Source organism: Takifugu flavidus, chromosome 21 (genome assembly GCF_003711565.1).
Source record: "Takifugu flavidus isolate HTHZ2018 chromosome 21, ASM371156v2, whole genome shotgun sequence".
Lineage (NCBI taxonomy): Eukaryota > Metazoa > Chordata > Actinopteri > Tetraodontiformes > Tetraodontidae > Takifugu > Takifugu flavidus.
This window is the reverse complement of record NC_079540.1, coordinates 6,892,905-6,915,937: the sequence shown is the minus strand read 5'-3', so window position 1 is coordinate 6,915,937 and position 23,033 is coordinate 6,892,905. Positions and strand designations below refer to the sequence as shown.

Below are 23,033 nucleotides of genomic sequence, written 5' to 3'. Positions count from 1 at the left end.
CAGTTTGTCACCTCAACACAATAAATCGAATCCTGTGAGTTTTTAATAACACGGAGAACATTTGCATTATAGCTGAAGGCTTATTTATTGACAAATATAGAAAGTAAACCACAATTAGGAGCTGCAGTTTAACGACGGACCACATTTACAGAATGACCCTTTAGCTATAATTGTTATAGCTACATTACATTATTATATATACATTATAGTATAATGTATATCTAAATACATGATATATACACATATGTCAGAGTCGTTCTAAGTTTTGGAGGACATGAGAAGATAAACATCCATATGTAGGTACGTGTGTAAAATACGCCTGGAGATAAACACTGATAAACATGCTGAGAGAATAAATATCAAAATATAAAAAAAACATTTTAAGTTGTGTTTCTCATTCTTAAAACTGCAACCAATAAATTCTGAAAAGCAAAAATATGTTCATTGGTTACAGTTTATTAGATTAGATGTAGCTCTTATGCTTTGGACAAAAATATTTAAAAAAAAAAAATCTCATTTTAAACTGAGTTTGTTGTTCAGTTTCAGAAAAAAAAAAGCTTAATTCCACATATGATAGTGATGATGCGTTGCTATCTTTGGGTTTAGCAAGTTAAACAGTTCATCTTTACGTTCCAAAGACCTGAAAAGCTACCTGTCGTTGATAGAACAAGTCAAAAGGGAGATGAATTCTAAATAAAGAATGAAAAAGTTCTGGGAACAACACATACTTTAGTCTCACATGCGTGTTAGCCAATTCTTTATGGTTGTTTTATTATTTTAACTGCAAGATGTCTGTGTAAATTCTCAGTCATCCAGGTCATTGTATCCCAGGTAGTTTTCTCTGTCAACAGAGTCGCTAACGACTCTCAGGTGACCACCCAGATCATTAGCATGCTAATGGTCCACAGGGGCTATATATTTTCAAGCTCTCTCCCCAGCGAGTTCAGAACTGAAGAAGCCTTCTGGATAGAAGGCGAAACATCTTCAAGAGAAGAAACCCAGTCCAGTTGACAGAGAAAACTACCTTGGATTATTTTAACTATTAATTCCACTATTGAGGAAATAAACTTCCTAAAAAATTCAAAATGCAACACAACAGTTAGGTCAGTTTTTTTTGTTTTGTTTTTTAACACACATAATTTATGTCTAATTATAAAGACAAAGCAAGACGACATTTTTCTTCCCAGTTCTTCCCAGATATGCTAGCATATAAGATAGCATATAAGCTACAGATACAGTAAATACAGAGAAAAAAAGAGACCTGACGGATGGACGATGATCATTTAAAACATTTGTCCTCTACAAGCAAATCAGGTCGGCAGGTTTTGTTTGCTCAGCCTATATATTTAAATTAAATGTCTTTAAAAATATAAGTTCAATGTAAAGGCATTTTATGTTTAACCCTCCAAAAAAAGAAAAACCCAAAAACAAACCCCCAAAACAAGGCACATTATTTTGGCCTTTTTTAAAATTTTAACATTTATGAATTGCAACTCTGGAGCAGATTTTTCTTCCTTTTATTCCTGATGTGCAACGACGCGCTGGTGCGGAGCGACGCCGGACAGGTCGTTCCTGATGATCTCATTAACTGTGGAAATAGAGAAAACTCATTTAAACAATGAAAAAAACAAAATGTCTACATTTGTACTCATACTAAATATTAGTAATTACGACATGAATGAATCAAAAAGGTCGTTAAGGAATCAAGGTCAACGATCTTTAAACTCCAAACGAGATCGACTGGAGCCCTTGTGGAGTTTCCAGGCTGTGAAACAACACAGGACATCGTTGGACAGTTGCAGATGGGATTATTAAACTATTAATAAACTACAAAGTTTGAGGCAGCCAATAAGAAAGAATCTCAGAATTCTGATTTTACTGGAGATGCAGCCTCCCTCTCAGCAGAATCCAGGCCGTTCATCTGGGGGGAAACCGGGGGGGGGAGGGGGGGCACCACTGGAGCCGAACCAGGGAAACCAAGGGGGGGGGGGGGGGGGCACCACTGGAGCCGAACCAGGGAAACCAGGGGGGGGGGGGGGGGGGGCACCACTGGAGCCGAACCAGGGAAACCAAGGGGGGGGGGGGGGGCACCACTGGAGCCGAACCAGGGAAACCAAGGGGGGGGGGGGGGGGTCCCTCTTGTGTAAAACTGCTCATTTTCTTTATTTCCCAGCCAAATATCTCAATTCAACCAGAAGCTTCACGTTCAGAATGTGAAGGCAACAGAAGCTACAATAACGAGGAACTGAGTCGTTAGTCCAAAACTGTTTGTGATGACTGAGCACAGAACAATCAGCAAACCCTGACCCTAAAACCCTGACCCTAACCCTGACCCTAACCCCCCCGACCCTAACCCTGAACCTAACCCCCCCGACCCTAACCCTGACCCTAACCCCCCCGACCCTGACCCTAAAACCCTGACCCTAACCCTAACCCCCCCGACCCTGACCCTAAAACCCTGACCCTGACCCTTACCCTGACCCCCCCGACCCTAACCCTGACCCTGACCATAACGTGTCCACGTGCATGCCTGACACTCATCACGTTTCATATTCTGATGTAGAAATGACTTCATTTTAATATGTGGACTTTCATTAAAGGATCCAGTCTCGTTCAAAAGTTTTCGTCCAAATGAGAACTGCGACATTTAAAGTTCAGTTCTTACGAGGAACATCTGGTCACGGTTGTGATCTGGTGGCAGATTAATAATGATGGAGCCGCCGAGGCCGCCATCTTTAATCCAAAGAGAAGCGAATCACAAAGTTCACCATCTTGCCTTGATTCAGGTCATCGATCGAAACACTCGTGCAAATGGAAACGCCAAAATTCTGATCTAAGCTCTCAATTGTCCAGAACAATATGTGGCTACACAATATGTGGCTACACAATATGTGGCTACACAATATGGAACGCATCATGAACCAGCAGATGAGCGTCTGTTTCCCCGAGATCAGCATCAGTCAGGACCCTCGACTGGACGTCACACGAGTAGAATAAGATCAGTTCACAACCATGTAGCTGCTGTAGCTGCTGCTACTACTGCTGCTGCTGCTGCTGCTGCTACTACTACTGCTGCTGCTACTACTGCTGCTGCTACTACTGCTACTACTGCTGCTGCAGCTGCTACTACTGCTACTACTGCTGCTGCTGCTGCTACTACTGCTGCTGCTACTGCTGCTGCTGCTGCTGCTGCTACTGCTGCTACTACTGCTGCTGCTACTGCTGCTGCTACTACTACTGCTGCTGCTGCAGCTGCTGCTACTGCTGCTGCTGCTACTGCTGCTGCTACTGCTGCTGCAGCAGCTGCTGCTACTGCTGCTGCAGCAGCTGCTGCTACTGCTGCAGCAGCTGCTGCTACTGCTGCAGCAGCTGCTGCTACTGCTGCTACAGCTGCTACTGCTGCTACAGCTGCTACTACTGCAGCTGCTACTACTACTGCAGCTGCTGCTACTACTGTAGCTGCTCCTGCAGCTGCTGCTACTGTAGCTGCTCCTGCTACTGCTGCTACTGCAGCTGTTGCTACTGTAGCTGCTCCTGCAGCTGCTGCCGCAGGTTGACAGTTTGCCATAACTGCATACATAATCATACATGGTCCTAAAGCTAAAGACTCTGTTTATGTTTTGCCACAGTGAAGTGAGAACATTTAGCTCTCTGCTGACGCACTAGTTCGCGTGGCCCACTTTTCACTGGGTTGTAACATTTGTTTAGGAAGGTCTAATTGAAAAAAAAACTGTCAATCTATTGATCACTAAGTGTATCTACAAAACAATAGGCCCAACACTGGGGTTCCAAACATGTCACATGTTCTCGGGTCACAACCTCAACAGCCAGTGGAATCAACAGTGGAGTCATGAGTTCAACAGATTTGTTCTAAAAGAACCAATATAGAACAAGAGGTAAAATTTTATACGTATAGCCACGGATTCCCGCGTGATAATTTCCTGAACTGTTCACAGGTCAAGAGTTTTCCTTTCTGAAAATGTTGAGAACAAAAAGGCTTTATGTGGTCAGACAGTGCTCAACAGAGTGTTACTAACAGTTGTTCCTCCTCCACTGACAAATAAGTATGGAAACTAAACAGTTGATGAGGAGCAGGAAGCTGTGGGTTCGGGTTGACCCTGATGCAGGGTTCGGGTTGACCCTGATGCAGGGTTCGGGTTGACCCTGATGCAGGGTTCGGGTTCGGGTTGACCCTGATGCAGGGTTCGGGTTGACCCTGATGCAGGGTTCGGGTTCGGGTTGACCCTGATGCACCCATGGAAAGGGTAACTTGGTGTCCAAACTATAAGGATATTACTCTATTCAATTTTCTTTCCACTTTTGTTGTTTTTATTTCCAAAGTGCAGTGAGCAGGTAATAAACCTGAAATCAGGAAATCAAGGTTTCACTCATGTGCATTATAAGCACAACTTTCCAGCATTTACATACACATTGCAATATTAAACAGCATTACACCAGATGTTTTAAAATACGACTAATTCATTTTGTATCCTGATAGGGCATAAAAGTTCAATAGCATGATGTCAGTGAACAAATGCATTTTAAATACTTCACACATTATGCATCATATTCAAATATCAAACATCAAATATCAGCAGCAAATAAATCTTGAAACACATTAATAACATTCAAAGTAGCAAATCCCAAGCATTTATGTACGTCTGAAAGGCAAATGTGATATAGCCCAGCAGCCCCAATAGCCTCTGTCTCTCCAGAGGAAACACAGCTGGACTACAGCTCCCAGAAACCACTGGGCAAACCAGGAAGTAGACATCCTTGCTACAAGCTGGTCAAACAATCAAACATTCCAAAGGAAGGGAAAAAGCAACCTGAACAAACATTAAAGCTTCAGAAAGACGGTCAAACACCAAATCCATCTCCATTAACAACATCACAATATCAATATTTAAGTTTAGGAGCATGGAGACAATGAGAGTGACACAACTATACCAAACAAACCCAAGACTTATCCAGAACTGATCCTTAGCTTTACCAAGTAGCCCCAACAGCACCGCAGGAGCCACCATGACAGCAGATGACAAAGCCAGCAGAAAGTAAGAAACCCAATAAACTCACCCAGCAGCCGACACCAGGTGAGAATGTGGACAGGTAGCACCTGAAATCTCCCGCTCCCTTTAACCAGTCAGAAGGGTCACATGGGCACAAAGTGCAGACGCTACTTAAAGTGACAGCGCTCATTAAACTAGCCTAGCTACCAGGTAGGTCTTGGCCTTTTAGTCAATGAAACCATTTTATCCCTTAGAGAGAAAGAATTAGAGAGAAGAATTAAAGAAATAATTAAGGAAAACTAAAGATGAAATAGGAGAATTCCACAAAACACAACACTGATGCAAGGTTAGGGTTAGGGTTAGGGTTAGGGTTAACCCTGATGCAAGGTTAGGGTTAGGGTTAGGGTTAACCCTGATGCAGGGTTAGGGTTAGGGTTAGGGTTAGGGTCATCCCCTGGACCAGGAAACAAATGTGGAAAGACCGCAGTTACATGTTTGCTTCATTAAAGGTGTATCGAGCCTAAAATAACTGCAGATATTATTTAAATTGAAGTGGGCGGACAGCAACATGTGGGTCCATCAACTGTTATTGTAGAGTGAACTTAATTCGGTATCATTTAGAACAAAAATATGTAAGACTTGTAAGACTTGGAAAACAGCTCATTAATGGGCTGAAATGTCTCTGGGCTATTAGTTCCTGAGGAAAGGTTCCTGAGACTCTTTAACGTTTGCATTTCTACTCATTTATAGTGTTAAACCTGACACAGCTGCAGCAGATAGAATCTTTTTTACTTTTTAAGTCATTCTGTAATTTATTCATAAGCCTGTCTTTTACTATTGATATTTCTAACAATTCTGAAAATTAAATGATGCGTTATTTTAAGTTGGAATGCTTTGCATTTGAAACAAAGAAAATGATACATTTATGTCTTTAAATCATAAACAAACTGACTCACATACGTTCCCTGTGACCATCTAAACTAAAATGGGAGAATGAAAACCCCACCAGTATTTACTGGAGTCTAGACTCCAGAACCTCAAAGGATAGGATGAGCACACAGGACTTTGGGGTGAAACCCCTCAGAAAAATCCGTTATAGTTAAATTAATCTACTTTCACACAAAATGAAAAATTCACAAGACCTGGTTTCAGGTTACAACCCAAGTAGTTGCACTGGGGAGAACATCATTTCAAATCCAGGTTAACGAGTGCTAATAACACAGACTGCTAAAGGAAGGGGCACGGCGACGCGCCTGCCGTCTGCAGCATCTCACCCACTGTGGGAAGGAAGTGCAGTCAGATGGTCCAGGAGGAGCTCTTGTGAGGGTTTGCAGCACCAATACTCTGTCCACTGATAGCAGCTGCTCCATGTTTTGTTACATTTACTGCTTGTGTTTCCCCCACTGGACTGGATGGGAACAGCTTGGTTGTGCCTCCGGGAAGCTCATTTGTATAATTTATGTCAAATTACAGCAGTCCAGGATCCTTGAATGTCAGTGGTACGAGTGGTGGTCCACAGATGTGAGATCATAAAATTGGAGCTCCAAAAACCCCACTGTCTGACACAAACAAAATAGGTTGCAGTAACAGTAATCTCATATTTGTCGGCTTAAGGCCGGCTCAACAACCTGCCAGTTACATTAACGTGACCTCAAACAACCTAACCACAAAAGCAAAAATGTCTTTGTTAAAATGCTGCTTTAGATACTGTGTTGCTCAATCATTGGACTGATTGTTCCTTTATTATTTTCAATGCAAACATGTATATATGTAAAAACATAGGGCCATCAAAGTTAATGAATTAATGTGGATAATGTGGATCCGTCATCATGATTAATCTGATTAAAAAATTTAATACAACTAACGGATCTGGAGCGGAGAATGCCTCTAAATGTCTCTGAAAATGTATTTCAGCAGTTTGTTCAAGCAGAGTTACTGCCACACATGCGGAAATAAGCAACTGATCTGGAAGTGACAGCAGAGGCAACCTTCTTGAATACAAAAAACCCCAGAAGGAGCAAACTGCCCCATGGAGCAGCAGGCTAGAGGCAAAAATTGTGACGGCACGGAGAGAAGTCAATCTAGCAGAGCTGAGTAGAGGCGTGAATCTCAGGACAGAGCGGCCCAAGAAATATAACAAACTGTCCACAACTGAGGCCCTGGAGACTGCTGAGCAAAGCTCACAGCCCTGGCCACCTGACTGAAGAGGTACACAAGAGAAGTAGAGGCAAGGAGAGTAAACAGGGTGTTCTCCACCAATCTAGCAAAGGTCTGAGCTCAGTGGCAGGGCACCAAGAAGACAACAGGCCCGCCCGCCCACCCACCCCCACGCCCCCGCCCCCTAGGACTGAGCCTGAGCAATACTGGAAGAGTATCTGGGAGAAAGAGGCAACACAACACTACTGGCAAATGGCTGCAAGACCTACTGAGCACAGCCAACTCCCAGAACAGGACCCTGTAGTCATCACCCTAGCAGACATCCAAACAAGAGGGTCCAAAATGAAGAGCTGGACAGCACCAGGGCCTGATAAGATCCACACCTACTGGCTTAAGAAGCTGACTGCACTCCATGAAGGCCTGGCAGCACAGAGGAACCAGCTGCTAACATCAGGGAACCACCAAGAGTGGCTAACCCAGCCCGGACAGTCCTCATAATGAAGGACCCCCAGAAGGGCACAACACCGTCCAGCGACAGTCCAGCATGTCACGGCAGGGTGCAAGATGTTAGCAGGAAAGCATACATGGAGCGGCATAACCAGGTGGCTGGCATAGTGGACAGGAACATCTGAGTATGGACTGGAGGTCCCAGGGTCCAGGTGGAGAAAAGTGGTGGAGAACAAGCAGGACAAGATCCTGTGGGACTTCCAGATCCAGACTGACAAGATGGTGGTGGCCAACCAGCCTGACATAGTGGTGGTAGATAAACACCAGGAGACAGTGGTGGTGATAGATGTAGCAATCCCAAGTGATAGCAACATCAGGAAGAAGGAACAGGAGAAGCTGGAGAAGTACCGAGGACTGAAGGAGGAGATAGAGAGAATGTGGGGCATGAAGGCACCAGTGGTCCCAGTAGTGATGGGGACACTAGGGGCAGTAACCCACAAGCTGAGCAGATGCTCCAGCAGATACCAGGAACCACATCAGAGATCTCTGTCCAGAAGAGTCCAGGAACCGCTAAGAACCCTCAGACCCCCAGGCTTCTGGTGGAGGACCCGAGTCTGAAGGAGGCACCGCCCAGGAGGGGGAGGAAGAGATTTAATTATATATATTTATATATACACACACACATACAGACACTGTTTTTATATATACTGTATATACTGTTTATATAACTGGAGGGGAGAGAGACAAGAGATACAATTACTACAGTCACTTTTTCAGAAAACAAAAGGGGAAATATGCGATTACGGCTTTTCCCGTGAAGAGCTGAACACTTTGAAATGCAACGCTTAATATTGACCCTAATAAAACCTTTTCACTCACCATCATCGAGGTACATCTGATCCAGCTCCTGTGGCTCCTGTTTGATGCTGACAGCCAGAGATGGTGGACTGCTGTCCCTTCTGCCGACACCTTTGGGATGAGTCTGTGCTCCTGGGCTGCTGCTGTCAATGACCGTCGTGCAGTGGCTCGAGGACAGAGCCAGGTTGGTTGGAGTCGAGGCCTGCGAGGTTGGGGAGGCAGCAGAGCTGCTGGGTGGGTTAAGGCTCAGGGGTTGATAACGTCCAGGTGCCTCCTGGATGATGGAGACATGTGGGGTGAATGATGAAAGTTCCTGCCGTTGGGGGCTTGTGCTTGGAGAGGACAAGGGAGTCAGTGCGGAAGGTTTTGGTGTTGGTATTTGCTGGCTGATGGGGCCCACCACGCAAGGCCTGAGGTCAGGGGTCATCATTGCACTCATGACCTGAGGAGGGAAGTATGGCTTTGGACTGTGCTGACTGCACACCACAGGGACGTCAAAGTCATCATGTGGCTCTGTCTTAATTGTTGGGACTGAGAGAAAAGGAAAAAGCTAAATTAGTATGTGTGTGCATGTATGTGTGTAAGTGAGGGGGTTTGTGGCTAGGATACCTGCTGCCAAACAAACACTCTCGTCAATGAGACTCTGTGTCTGGGCCTTAGCCCTCCCACTCTCCACGAAATATTCAGGAAAAAAGCAGGAAAACGGGATGACTCACTAACACAAGAAATATCCAGCTGCTCCCACAATAAAATGGCTATTTTACTTGGCCCTCATTCCGGATTTGCTAATATCGACTAAATGAGATGAGATTTGCGGCTGTAACAGCAGCGTCACCCCATTGATTTAAAATTCTTTACTTAACACTTATTTGGACAAAGAAGAGTTTTAGTAAAAAAGAAGACAAAATGGAGACTCCCAGGTTGTTTGAGGCTTGTGGTTATTGAACCAACAGACGAAGGACTTTGGACGGTTTGTGGCTCATCAATCTGCAGCTGCCGACGTGACATAAGTCTTATATAACAGAACAGTTCAGGACAGTTAGAGTCTGACCACAAGACCCATAAAATGCATCACTAAGTGGACCTGATCCTGCTTTTATTTATGAGGATGGTTCAGATTACAACATGGAGCGTGTCTGCATTTTGAAAGTCTTCTTTAACAGCTCTTATTTTTAGACCTGGTACACGTAAATATGAATTAAATTAGCTAGACAGGAAAGCAATCACGAATATTAGGTAAACATTAGCTTTTACTCATTATTTTAAACATTTTCACAAATTAAATATGCAATTTTTTTCTTATACGTATAAGGGATGCACAGGGTAAATTTAAGCCATTCATATGGTATATATATATATATTATATATATACATATATAATATATATATATATATATGTATATATAGTTTCTGTCTTTAAATAGCAATTATTAAATGTACAGGGTTCAGCAGTTTTCATTGTAACTTATGAGCCGTTGCAATAATACCATTTCTGTATTGGGTGACCAAAACTCACTTTGTCCTATGAATTGTCGAAACCACAGATTATGCTTTTAACTTTTACATTTCTAAATCTGATGAAATAAAGTAGCATGTTACCCTAACCCTAAAAAACGTGTCACAATAGGAGTGAAACAAGGACACGAATATTCAAGCATTCATGATGAAAAGAGGATCCGAGATGCGACAATTAAACCGAGTTCAGGATGAAAACTGCACCTGGTTAAACAACCCTAACCTGGTTAAACAACCTTAACCTGGTTAAACAACCCTAACCTGGTTAAACAACCCTAACCCTAACCTGGTTAAACAACCTTAACCTGGTTAAACAAGCCTAACCTGGTTAAACAACCCTAACCTGGTTAAACAACCCTAACCTGCTTAAACAACCTTAACCTGGTTAAGCAACCCTAACCTGGTTAAACACCCTAACCTGGTTAAACAACCTAACCTGGTTAAACAACCTAACCTGGTTAAACAACCCTAACCTGGTTAAACAACCCTAACCTGGTTAAACAACCCTAACCCTAACCTGGTTAAACAACCTTAACCTGGTTAAACAAGCCTAACCTGGTTAAACAACCTAACCTGGTTAAACAACCTAACCCTAACCTGGTTAAACAACCCTAACCTGGTTAAACCTGCTCTGTTTCTTGACTTTTTAACCACCTTAGGAGACATTAGGAGGCACCAGGCAGACACACCGTCCCCCAGTCCACCCCAGTCCACCCCAGTCCACCCCAGTCTACCCCAGTCTACCCCAGTCCACACCCGTCCACCCCAGTCCACCCCAGTCTACCCCAGTCCACGCCCGTCCACCCCAGTCCACCCCAGTCTACCCCAGTCTACCCCAGTCCACCCCAGTCTACCCCAGTCCACCCCAGTCCACCCCAATCTACCCCAGTCCACCCCAGTCCACCCCAGTCTACCCCAGTCTACCCCAGTCCACCCCAGTCTACCCCAGTCCACGCCCGTCCACCCCAGTCCACCCCAGTCTACCCCAGTCTACCCCAGTCCACCCCAGTCCACCCCAGTCTACCCCAGTCTACCCCAGTCCACCCCAGTCCACCCCAGTCTACCCCAGTCCACCCAAGTCCACCCCAGTCCACCCCAGTCCACCCCATCTACCCCAGTCCACCCCAGTCCACCCCAGTCTACCCCAGTCTACCCCAGTCCACCCCAGTCTACCCCAGTCCACGCCCGTCCACCCCAGTCCACCCCAGTCCACCCCAGTCTACCCCAGTCCACCCCAGTCTACCCCAGTCCACCCCAGTCCACCCCAGTCTACCCCAGTCCACCCCAGTCAGAGGAAGCGGGACACTTCATTGCCCACAGGGAGGGTCGGCCCATTTTACTTGAATTGGAGCTTTGAACCACCTACTGAATTTTCGCTTGCAGCTAATTAGCAATGGTTTCTACATTCACTTGGCAGGTCAGTGTTTATATTTAGTTTGGCAACAGATTCTCTATCGGAGTGTCGTGTTTTCCCATGCTCGTGCATCCAGTCTCTGCAGCATTCATGCAGCGTTAGATATGGAAAAGAACAGTTGTTTTCTCCTTTCTTTTGGTTTTTAAATAAAGAATGGATTTTGTTTCTTGGTTTCTCTTTAGTCAATGAGAAAAACCTCATCTTCAAAACTCTACCAAAATGTGGATGCTAATCAAGGAAATTGCAGCTGTAATGATGAGGAGGACGTTGAAGAGAACTTTACCATTGGCAGGGACGAAGGTGAAATGCTGGTGCTGACTTCGTTTTCTCTTCCCATTGCAGACATAGAAGTTGACGTGGACTGGAGTGGAGAGTCTCTGGTTGCAATAAGGAGGGATCTCCACCAGGAGAGAAGTCTGTAACAACAACTCAAAATATTCATAACTCATTTTGAGCATTTCCTCCCTTATTAATACCGTTTTATACAGGATTTGCAGTTGAATCAGTGCCGCACGTCATTGTTCCATTAAAAAAGACCACCTGGAGAACCAGAGCCACCAATAAACCACTTTTATTGTATGTGTGCTATATATTAGAGTTAACTATACATTAACATTAATTCCAAATGAGAGAAATGGCACAGAGTGCAGATGTGATGTGTGAGTAAGTATGTATCTGCATCCATGTGGGAGGCCTCCAGTACACCACTAGTGTGTGTGTGTGTGTGTGTGTGAGTGTGAGTGTGTGCAGAGAAAAACAGATCAAATGAAACTTTTGTAATAAGAAGACTGATACTATTAATTATTAATGTATATGTATATATGTATAATAACACACAAATATGTGCTTTAACTTGTGGAATGAACACCAAGTAGACAAACATGTTACAGAAGTACGCTGAGCTTTTATTTGCACTTAGCTGAGTGAGCGAGCTGTTGTTTTATTCCCGTAGCTTTAATAGCCTAAAACGTGAATGCATCAAACCATCCTGAATTTCTCACAATAACACTTACAGACTTTGAAGCTTCTCTAACAACTTTGGCCTCCATTTCCCACAGGTGCTGACCATCTACAGGACAGAACACAATGACAAATGAGTACGTATTCACCTTCATCGGAGCTGCAGCATTGAGAGAGTAGCGTCACATCATAGCGATTAAATCAACAGAGAAATCTGATGAAGACTGAAAAAATCTGTGCTGAAACTTAATCACGATGGAGGATCTTATCATGCAGGAGCAGCTGGTCAGCTTATAAAATCACAACTTGCTTCAAATGATTTCTGCCTTAACCCTAACCCTGTAGGGGGACCCCCCCATCAGCAGGAGGGTCCCCTACATGAGCCTGGTCCTGCTCCAGGTTTCTTCCTGTTAAAGGGGAGTTTTTCCTGCCACTGTTGCTTGTCTGGGGTCAGGCCCTGGGATTCTGGAAAGCACCTTGAAACAATTTTGATTGTAAAAGATGCTGTATAAATAAAGACTGATTGATTGATTGATTGATTGATTGATTGATTGATTGATTGATTGATTGATTGATTGATTGATTGATTGATTGATTGATTGATTGATTGATTGATTGGTTGGTTGGTTGATTGATTGATTGAAAGGAAGCATGTACAAGGTGAAGAGGATTGGTCCAAGTCCAGAACCTTGAGGAACTCCATGGCTAACCCTACTGTAGGAGGAGGGAACACCATGGACATGAGCAAACTGGTATCTATCAGATAAATATGGTCTAAACCAGTCTAGTGCTGTCCCTTTAATCCCAATCACATGATCTAGTCTCTGTAACAGGATGCTGTGATCAACTGGATCAAAAGCAGCACTGAGGTCCAGCAGAACCAGCATAGAGACCAGTCCATGATCTGAAGCTATGAGAAGATCATTCGTGACTTTAAGAAGTGCTGTTTCTGTGCTGTGGTGAGCTCTAAAGCCTGACTGAAACATCTCAAACAGGCTGTTCCTCTGCAGGTGCTCCAGTAACTGAGTCACCACCACCTTCTCTAGAACTTTAGAGATAAAAGGAAGGTTGGATATTGGCCTATAATTAGCTAAGACATCAGGATCCAGTGATGGTTTTTTAAGCAACGGCTTAATCACTGCCACCTTGTAGGACCGGGGTACATAACCTGTCACTAAAGAAAGGGGAAGAAGAAAACATGCCACAGGACTTCAAAGATGCCACTGTTGTTTCTATCTTTAAGAAAGGCAACAAAGCAGACTGTGGTAATTACCGAGGCATCTCGCTTCTGTCCATTGCCGGGAAAATACTGGCTCGCGTCATTCTCAACCGCCTTATCTCCTTAGTCTCCGAGGAAGCTCTTCCAGAGACTCAGTGTGGTTTTAGACCTGGCCGCAGCACCATCGATATGGTGTTCACCATTAGGCAGATCCAGGAGAAATGCATTGAACAGCACAAGGACCTCTTCGCCGTTTTCATCGACCTCACCAAGGCGTTCGATACGGTAAACAGAGAGGCACTTTGGTCCGTCCTCAGCAAGCTAGGCTGCCCGAGAAAATTCACCAACCTCATCCGTCTCTTCCACGATGGCATGCAAGGACTCGTGTTGTCAAACGGCGACACCTCTGCGCCCTTCGACATCTCCAATGGCGTGAAACAGGGGTGTGTCCTTGCCCCTGTCCTCTTCAACCTCTTCTTCACCTGTGTCCTCAACCATGCCCTCCGAGACCTCGACCGTGGCATCTACCTGCGCTACCGGCTGGATGGCTCCCTCTTTGACCTCCGAAGACTGAATGCCAGAACAAAGACAATAGAGCGGCTAGTCCACGATGCGCTCTTTGCCGACGATTGTGCTCTCATGGCACACACAGAGCCTGACCTCCAAATTATCGTCGACAGATTTGCAGAAGCAGCTCGATTGTTTGGCCTGATGATCAGCCTCAGTAAGACGGAGGTCATGCACCAACCAGCACCAGGCACCAGCGCACCGCCCCCCAATGTATCCATCGAGGGAACTGAGCTGAAGGTGGTTGAGCAATTCAAGTACCTCGGAAGCACCATTTCCTGTGATGGCTCTCTAGACAAGGAGATAGCTCAGCGTATCAGCAAAGCCAGCCAGTCCCTCGGTCGACTCAGAACCCGTGTGATAAATAACAAAAACATGCACATCAAATGGCAGGATAGAGTGACCAACCTGGCGGTCTTGGACAGAGCTGGCCTTGTAAGTATCGAGACCATGATTATGAAAGCCCAACTCCGCTGGTCAGGCCACCTGATCAGAATGGACAGCACGCGCCTTCCCCGTCAGGTCTTCTACGGCGTCCTCTCCCAGGGGCAGAGAAACACTGGGCGCCCCAAGAAGCGGTACAAAGACTGCATCAAGGACAGCCTAAAGTACTGTGGCATCCCTCCAGCACAGCTAGAAGCCCAGGCCCAAAACAGAGTCGGATGGCGCGCCGCAGTCAAGAAGGGCTGCAAATCCTTCGAGGACCACAGAAGAGGCAAAGTCGCAACAGCCAGGCAAAGAAGGAAGGAAGCAGCAACAGCCCCACCCACGGCGTCTTTCCCATGTCCCAACTGTCCCAGAGTGTGTGGCTCCAGAATTGGGCTAATCAGCCACCTTCGAAGTCACCAGAGATGACTGCACTGACATCATCGGATCGATGGTCAACCCAAGAGAAGAAGAGAGAAAGAACCATTGATCTGGTCCAGGATAGAACTGCCTATCAATGGTAGAACATCCTTCAACAGGTGTGTTGGGATGGGATCTAAAGGACACGTGGTGGTCTTGGATTTCTGAATTAGCGATGACGCCTCCGAAAAATATATATGGCTGAAGGAGTTTGAGGGCTCGTTGGAGACCCTGTATGTTCCCACAGTCGGCACATCTGGTGATGGTCCAGTTGTTGGGATGGCCTGGTTAGCTTTCTCTCTGATAGCTAGAACTTTATCAGTGAAGAAGCTCATGAAGTCTTCACCACTAAGGGAAGAAGGGATACGTGGATCTAAAACACTGTGACTCTTAGTTAATTTGGCCACAGTTCTGAAAAGAAACCTGGGGTTGCTCTTATTTTCCTCAATTAAAGAAGAAAAATAAGCTGTTCTAGCCTTGCGAAGGGCCTTTTTGTAAACTAATAGACAGTCTTTCCAGGCTACATGATAGCTGTCTATTTTACAAGAATGCCACTTCCTTTCCAGTCTTCGCACTTTCTGCCTGAGTGTCCTGATATGTGAATTACACCTCCTCTGATTTACTATTTTCTTTTTCAGGGGGGCAACAGAATGAAGCGTGATTCTCAGTGAGGTTGCTGCACCTTCAGCAACAGAGTCGACCTCAGCAGGGCTCAGATTATAATGACTGATCCCTTTAGGGAACATTATTCGGCAGCATGGGATAAATGTTCATTGTTATGCTGATGACACTCAGCTTTATTTATCCATGAAACCAGAGGAGACAGAGAAGTTAGTGAAGCTTCAGACCTGTCTTAAAGACATAAAGTCCTGGATGTCTTCAAATTTCCTCCTCCTTAACCCAGGAAAAACTGAGGTCATGGTGTTTGGTCCTGAACCTCTCAGGGATAGATTAGATCACATGATCACTCTAGATGGTATCTCATTAACATCTAGTCTCTCTGTGGAATCTTGGAGTAACTTTTGATCAAAATCTCTCCTTCAACTCACACATTAAATTAGTCTCTAGAAGTGCCTTTTTCCACCTGAGGAACATCTCAAAGATCAGGAAGCTACTGACCCACCATGATGCTGAAAAGTTAATTCATTCTTTTGTTCCTTCCAGGCTGGACTATTGTAATTCTTTATTATCAGGGTGTCCAAACAACTCTTTAAGAAGCCTCCAGTTGATCCAAAATGCTGCAGCCAGAGTTCTGACAGGTATTGACCACAGAGGTCACATGACTCCTGTACTGGTGTCTCTTCATTGGCGGCCCGTTAAATTTAGAATAATTTTTTAAACCCTTCTTCCTCAGAGGTCCTCAGAGGCCTAGCTGGAGGAGCCAGGCAAATCCACATCAGCAGTCAGTCAATCCGCTACGGATTTCCTGCTTCAAACAAAATCAACTTCAAACAACAAGTAGGCTAAAAATGATCTAGATATGATATGTGAGGTGGCTCGCTGCATGCAATATTTCAATGACACATTCGTTGAGAAACTGATATTTTCTGAACAGAAGGCTCAGAAATGTACTTGAAGGTGCAGAACTGTAGGCTACAGTCTACTGCAACGGGGGGTTCAAATAGTTTTGTCTTAGATTATTGATTGTATGACAAACACAGATCGGGGAATAGTACACAACAAAACATATTAATTTTAGAATATCTCAAATATTTCATTACTCCCAAAAAGTTCTATCTCTTGGGGGGTTCCAAAGGACCAGCCACTGGTGTTGAACCCTTCCAGAATGCAAACGTTGTTTAGATTATCCATGCACATAAATGATAGTAAAACACCACTGATGCTAATTCAGTTACTGTGGACACGTAAATTGATAAAAACAATCTGATGAGGAACAGAATTGTAGGATTCTTCATTCCTCCCTGAGTCCTCCCTGAATCCTCGAGTCCTCCCTGAGTCCTCCCTGAGTCCTCGAGTCCTCCCCCAGTCCTCCCTGAGTCCCCCCGAGACCTCCCTGAGACCTTCTTGAGACCTCCCTGAGACCTCCCTGAGTCCTCCCTGAGTCCTCCCTGAGACCTGCCTGAGTCCTCCCTGAGTCCTCCCTGAGACCTCCTGAGTCCTCCCTGAGTCCTCCCTGAGTCCTCCCTGAGTCCTCCCTGAGACCTCCCTGAGTCCTCGAGTCCTCCCTGAGTCCTCCCTAACCCTCCCTGAGTCCTCCATCTCTATGTGACTAACCCTGCAGTCCTGGGTGATACCACGTGTACTGCAACAGTAACTACTTCATTCCTCCCTGAGGCCTACCTGAGTCCTTGAGTCCTCCCTGAATCCTCGAGTCCTCCCTGAGTCCTCCCTGAGTCCTCGAGTCCTCCCCGAGTCCTCCCTGAGTCCCCCCGAGACCTCCCTGAGACCTTCTTGAGACCTCCCTGAGACCTCCCTGAGTCCTCCCTGAGACCTCCCTGAGACTGCCTGAGACCTCCCTGAGTCCCCGATTCCTCCCTGAATCCTCGAGTCCTCCCTGAGACCTCCCTGAGTCCCCGATTCCTCCCTGAATCCTCGAGTCCTCCCTGAGTCCTCCCTGAGACCTCCCTGAGTCCTCGAGTCCTCCCTGAGTCCTCCCTGAGTCCTCGAGTCCTCCCTGAGTCCTCCCTGAGTCCTCCCCGAGTCCTCCCTGAGCCCACCCTGAGTCCTCCCTGAGTCCTCGAGTCCTCCCTGAGTCCTCCCTGAGTCCTCCCTGAGTCCTCCCTGAGACCTCCCTGAGACCTCCCTGAGTCCTCGAGTCCTCCCTGAGTCCTCCCTGAGTCCTCGAGTCCTCCCTGAGTCCTCCCTGAGTCCTCCCTAACCCTCCCTGAGTCCTCCCTGAGACCTCCCTGAGTCCTCGAGTCCTCCCTGAGTCCTCCCTAACCCTCCCTGAGTCCTCCCTGAGACCTCCCTGAGTCCTCGAGTCCTCCCTGAGTCCTCCCTAACCCTCCCTGAGTCCTCCATCTCTATGTGACTAACCCTGCAGTCCTGGGTGATACCACGTGTACTGCAACAGTAACTAGGAGACAGTAACAAACAGACAGACTTCATCTGGTGATTTCTAAAGCCACGAGGAGGCGGAGCCACGAGGAGGCGGAGCAAAGCCGACCTATTGTTTCTGAACAGGTGACCAATTGTTTCTGAACAGGTGACCTACTGTTTCTGAACAGGTGACCTATTGTTTCTGAACAGGTGACCTATTGTTTCTGAACAGGTGACGGCAGAGCGAACAGGGATTTCCTTCCACAGGCAACAACAACATGAACACTTGTTCACCGTTTCTAACAACCCTACAGGTCGCTTCCCTGCCCCTGAGCCAGGATCCCAACAGCCATCGAGCTGCATGAGATGATGAGCATGTGCTTTTGGAAAATTTGCAGGACTTATAATGAAATGCTTCGGCTCTTTATAGCATCAAAATGGGCCTTTCTGGATTTATGAGTTCCATTGTTAAACTTGTCTAGTGAAGTCAGGCCTTCATGCTGGCAGAGTAAAAATAAAACTAAGGACATCTCTATGCATATGGGCTGTTCTTTTACAATACTACGGTGTTAAAATGAATAATGTCTCTCATCTTCTACATCTATTATTACTGAGAGACCATCTGTAAAGGAGCCCCGTGTGTTCCGGGAGTCCATGGATTTAGGACCTGGCTTGGATAGAAAGGTAGAAGGATGGAGGGAAGCAAGGGAGCTCGCTGGGGTGGAAGCCTGGCTCAAGGGTGTTTCCATGGTAGCTCTGCCCAGGAATCTGAGGTTGGTGCCAGACACGGGGAAACCCTCATCAAAAACAAGGGGCACACCCATCAGAGCAGCCAGTTCAGGGCCTGCACGAGGTCCTAGAGCCAGCTGGATTTAGAAACAGACCCCAACACATTTAGTGGTAACTCTGAAGTAGCAGTCAGAATGTCTGCTAGCCTCTGCACATTTTTGATGAGCTATAACATTTTCCTTTGCTCTAAACAGGAACGTTTGCAGGTCCTCCACATGTCTGTGATGCTTCCTTCACTTTTAAAATCTGATGTTTCCATTTTAAAGCACAAAATTTCAGTTACAATTTCTAGGATAGCCCCATAGCTAGCTAATGAGCTAACTGACAAGATGAAGATAGAAGATATCTGTAGCTGTTTGCTGCATATTTGGTTAAAATTGTTAGAACTCTATCACAGAACATTGGAGTGAGCAGCTGCCTGCACACCTGGAATTCTGGAATTCTTCCTTCCACAGGTGGAACAATGACAGGCTTCCCTTCTTGTCTGTCTGACTCACAAGTTGAAGGTTTGCATGTGTTTACGCTGTTCAGACGGAGCCCAAACGGGGCCCAAACGGAGCCCAAACGGGGCCCAAACGGGGCCTCACGTGGCTCCACTGAAGCTAATCAAGAAAATTACCGTCTGTAAACCTCCGTGCATCAACATCTGGGAGCAGCCCCGAGGTGCCGACCCACAACTGTTCTAAGTATGAAGAGAAACAAACACTAATGTGTTACACACACACACACACCACACACACACACACACACACACACATACACACATACACACACACACTCACACATACACACACACACACACACACACGCACGCACACACTCACACACTCACACACACACACACACTCACACACACACACACTCACACTCACACACACACACACACACACACACACACACACACACATCCTGCATTCATTCCCTTGCTGAACAGGCAATGGAAACTTCTGCAAATGTAAATCTGCTGGGTTAAAAACAGCACGTTAATGTGCACCACATGTGGCCCTTTGGCAGGATGAAGGATGTCTTGGTGGGGGGGGGGTTCTACAACAATGGAGAGGGAAACACACGTTCTCCTTTTTACCTTGAGCCTTTTCCACAAACACCACTTTGGAGTCGTGTTGGAAGTTGTGTCCTTGCAGCAGCATCTTCTCTCCCCCAGAGGCGGGGCACGTCTCCAGACTCTGCTGCTCCACCAGAGGCAGCTCCTGGGCTGATCTCTGGGCTGAGGGAGAGAGCAGTTAACCCAGTCCCCATGCAGACCTGATCATCCAGACAGAGACTAAATCACGAGCTTCTGCTCCTGCTAAAACCTCCTTATTTAGCTCTCTCCTTTGCTTTCCCAGTCCACATTTATAGTTTTCGTTCCACACGTCTGTTTTTTCGTTTAATTTTGAACTGAGAAACTTGGCGTGCGTTATTTGCATGCGTGAATCCAGCGCTGACATCTTGGCTCTGGCCTGTTTGAAGATAAAGGGGCCATTTCTTCCTGATCAACTGGGATCCATAAACAAAGGTTCACATCATCACAAGGATCTTTTTCTTTGGTTCATCAGTCTGAAACGTTCATCTTTCCATAGTCCCTCCCTTAATCTGTCTGCCTAAATTGCACATTTGAAGAGATGATTTTGATTTAAAGCAGCTCAAAATGATCCATCAACGATCTGTTTGACATCATCCAAGTCCAGTCCAGGAGGAGCAGATCTAACCCTGGTGAAGAGTGGCCTGATTTCTCCATACAATTTAATATATCCTGCTCTGATAAAAGGCTTTCCTTTTTCTGCTATTTTAAGCATGCACTGACTTATATTTTGATTTTTCTAAATGATTAAAGGCCTATTTTTTGTGTTTTTGGCAAGACAATGATCTTTTGTGTCTGCTCATTTCAGATGTTTAACAGGGTTTTTCTTTGCTCCTCAGTTATGTTTATGATCCAAATGAAAATACTCACATATCAGAAGATATAAAGAACTATTCAAATTTGAGAACAGAGAAGGTTGACAAAAATGCTTTGAACTGTTGTTTTTATGTTCTTTTATTGATCTTTTATTCATGTCTTCTTTTATTGGTCTGATTCTTACATTTCTACAACTCGAGGAACAGTTGTTTCAATGCCGTCGGTCTTGCTGAATCTTTCTTGCTAAATGCTAATGTGCAGGCAGGATGACGTAAGACTGCCCAAAGTGGCTCCTGTCATTGACGATGCTAAGTATGATGCTAATATTAGCTGAACTATGCAAGTTTTCCCACAGTAAACATACAGCAAACTCATGGTTAAATGCCATCCCAGCATACTGACGTATGTTTATAGCTGGAGGTTAAACGAGTTCATCACGTTACCGTGTGTTTACCTGCGGACGCTTGATCATTTCCATCAACAAAACACTGATATTGGGTTCAAAAGTGAGGTTGATGCCATAAATTAATGACTAATTATTGATAGCTACTAAAAAACCCCAAAATAACCAAAATTAAATTTAAAGAAATTATTTTCTTCTATTCCAAAGTTTAAAGATAAAAATAAAGGTTTGCATTTCATGGATTTTTTTTATGTATTTTTATGAGTAAGTTTCAATCCCCTCTAAAATCTTTTATGGGTTCCAACCTCCATGTAGACGCACACACACACACACACACACAAACACACGCACACACACACACACACACACACACACACACACAGGCAAATGTCAGCAGGTTTACTCACAGCATTCTATTGGGTTGGAAGCGACCTGCAAGGACACTGTTCTCCCTGTGGCCTGGTTGATGTGAACTCGGAAAACCATCCGCACTCGCGTGTTCTTCCGTCCGATATCTGTTTCCCCTTTTCTCAGCTCGATGTCTGAATTCCGCAGCTTGAGGATCCCCGCACAGTCGATCCTATGAGATGACATGAGACGTTTGAATCCTGCCAGAGTCTCCATGGCCGATCAGAGGCAGCGTCCCTCTGGGCTCAGGGCCGCCAGGCCTGAACGGGGCTGCAGTCATGTCAACAGCAGGTTAACGCCACCACCAACACAGCTTTAACTCTAACACACACTTGGAGGAAATTCAAACTCAACAGAAACAAAAGACTAGAAAAGTTTCCAATTATAAAGACATCACGCACAAAGATGCTTTAATTATTTCTTTAAAACAGCTTCATCATCACGTGGTGAAAGACCAACTCCTGCTTGTGTATGAGCTAAAAACCTGTTTTTTCCATCACTGTGGTAACTAATGCTGCATTCCTCAAAGCCTAGTTAATGTTAACTTTTACAGAAATATCAGCACTCCCTCGCATTTGTCTCTGTAGACACCTGGGTCTGCAGATGCAGTATAATCCATGGAAGTGAGGCCATCCCAGCCCTCCTATGAGGCCATCCTAGCCCTCCTATGAGGCCATCCTAGCCCTCCTGTGAGGCCATCCTAGCCCTCCTATGAGGCCATCCCAGCCCTCCTGTGAGGCCATCCTAGCCCTCCTATGAGGCCATCCCAGCCCTCCTGCGAGGCCATCCCAGCCCTCCTGTGAGGCCATCCCAGCCCTCCTGCGAGCCATCCCAGCCCTCCTGTGAGGCCATCCTAGCCCTCCTGTGAGGCCATCCCAGCCCTCCTGTAAGGCCATCCCAGCCCTCCTGTGAGGGTTAGTTAGGGTTGGGGTTAGGGTTAGTTAGGGTTAGGGTAACCGGAAATGCTTCCAGAGATTCCCTTGAGCACCCAAACTCCAGACATGATGCCAGATGCTGCGATGTGAGAGCAGCTACTGTGGCCAGACTGCCTCATCTTTCTGCCATCCCAGCCCTCCTGTAAGGCCATCCTAGCCCTCCTGGGAGGCCATACCAGCCCTCCTGTGAGGCCATCCCAGCCCTCCTGTGAGGGTTAGTTAGGGTTGGGGTTAGGGTTAGTTAGGGTTAGGGTAACCGGAAATGCTTCCAGAGTTTCCCTTGAGCACCCAAACTCCAGACATGATGCCAGATGCTGCGATGTGAGAGCAGCTACTGTGGCCAGACTGCCTCATCTTTCTGCCATCCCAGCCCTCCTGTAAGGCCATCCTAGCCCTCCTGTAAGGCCATCCTAGCCCTCCTGGGAGGCCATCCCAGCCCTCCTGCGAGGCCATCCCAGCCCTCCTGCGAGGCCATCCCAGCCCTCCTGCGAGGCCATCCCAGCCCTCCTGCGAGGCCATCCCAGCCCTCCTGCGAGGCCATCCCAGCCCTCCTGCGAGGCCATCCCAGCCCTCCTGCGAGGCCATCCCAGCCCTCCTGTAAGGCCATCC

The 23,033-nt window shown here is 46.0% G+C and overlaps 1 protein-coding gene across 1 annotated transcript in view; it reads right to left on the bottom strand.

The window, feature by feature from the left end:
- Positions 1–25: 25 nt before the first annotated feature.
- The window catches only part of LOC130518553 (nuclear factor of activated T-cells, cytoplasmic 1-like), a 34,967-nt gene continuing 11,959 nt past the window's right edge, over positions 26–23,033 (bottom strand). Inside the window, exons 5-10 of the mRNA XM_057021257.1 lie at positions 21,489–21,661; positions 19,866–20,006; positions 12,414–12,469; positions 11,684–11,816; positions 8,493–9,002; positions 26–1,588 (exon numbers count right to left, since the gene is read on the bottom strand). Coding sequence (XP_056877237.1) covers positions 1,518–1,588; positions 8,493–9,002; positions 11,684–11,816; positions 12,414–12,469; positions 19,866–20,006; positions 21,489–21,661 — 1,084 coding nt within the window. The 3' untranslated portion in view covers positions 26–1,517. The remainder of the gene's footprint in view (positions 1,589–8,492; positions 9,003–11,683; positions 11,817–12,413; positions 12,470–19,865; positions 20,007–21,488; positions 21,662–23,033) is intronic.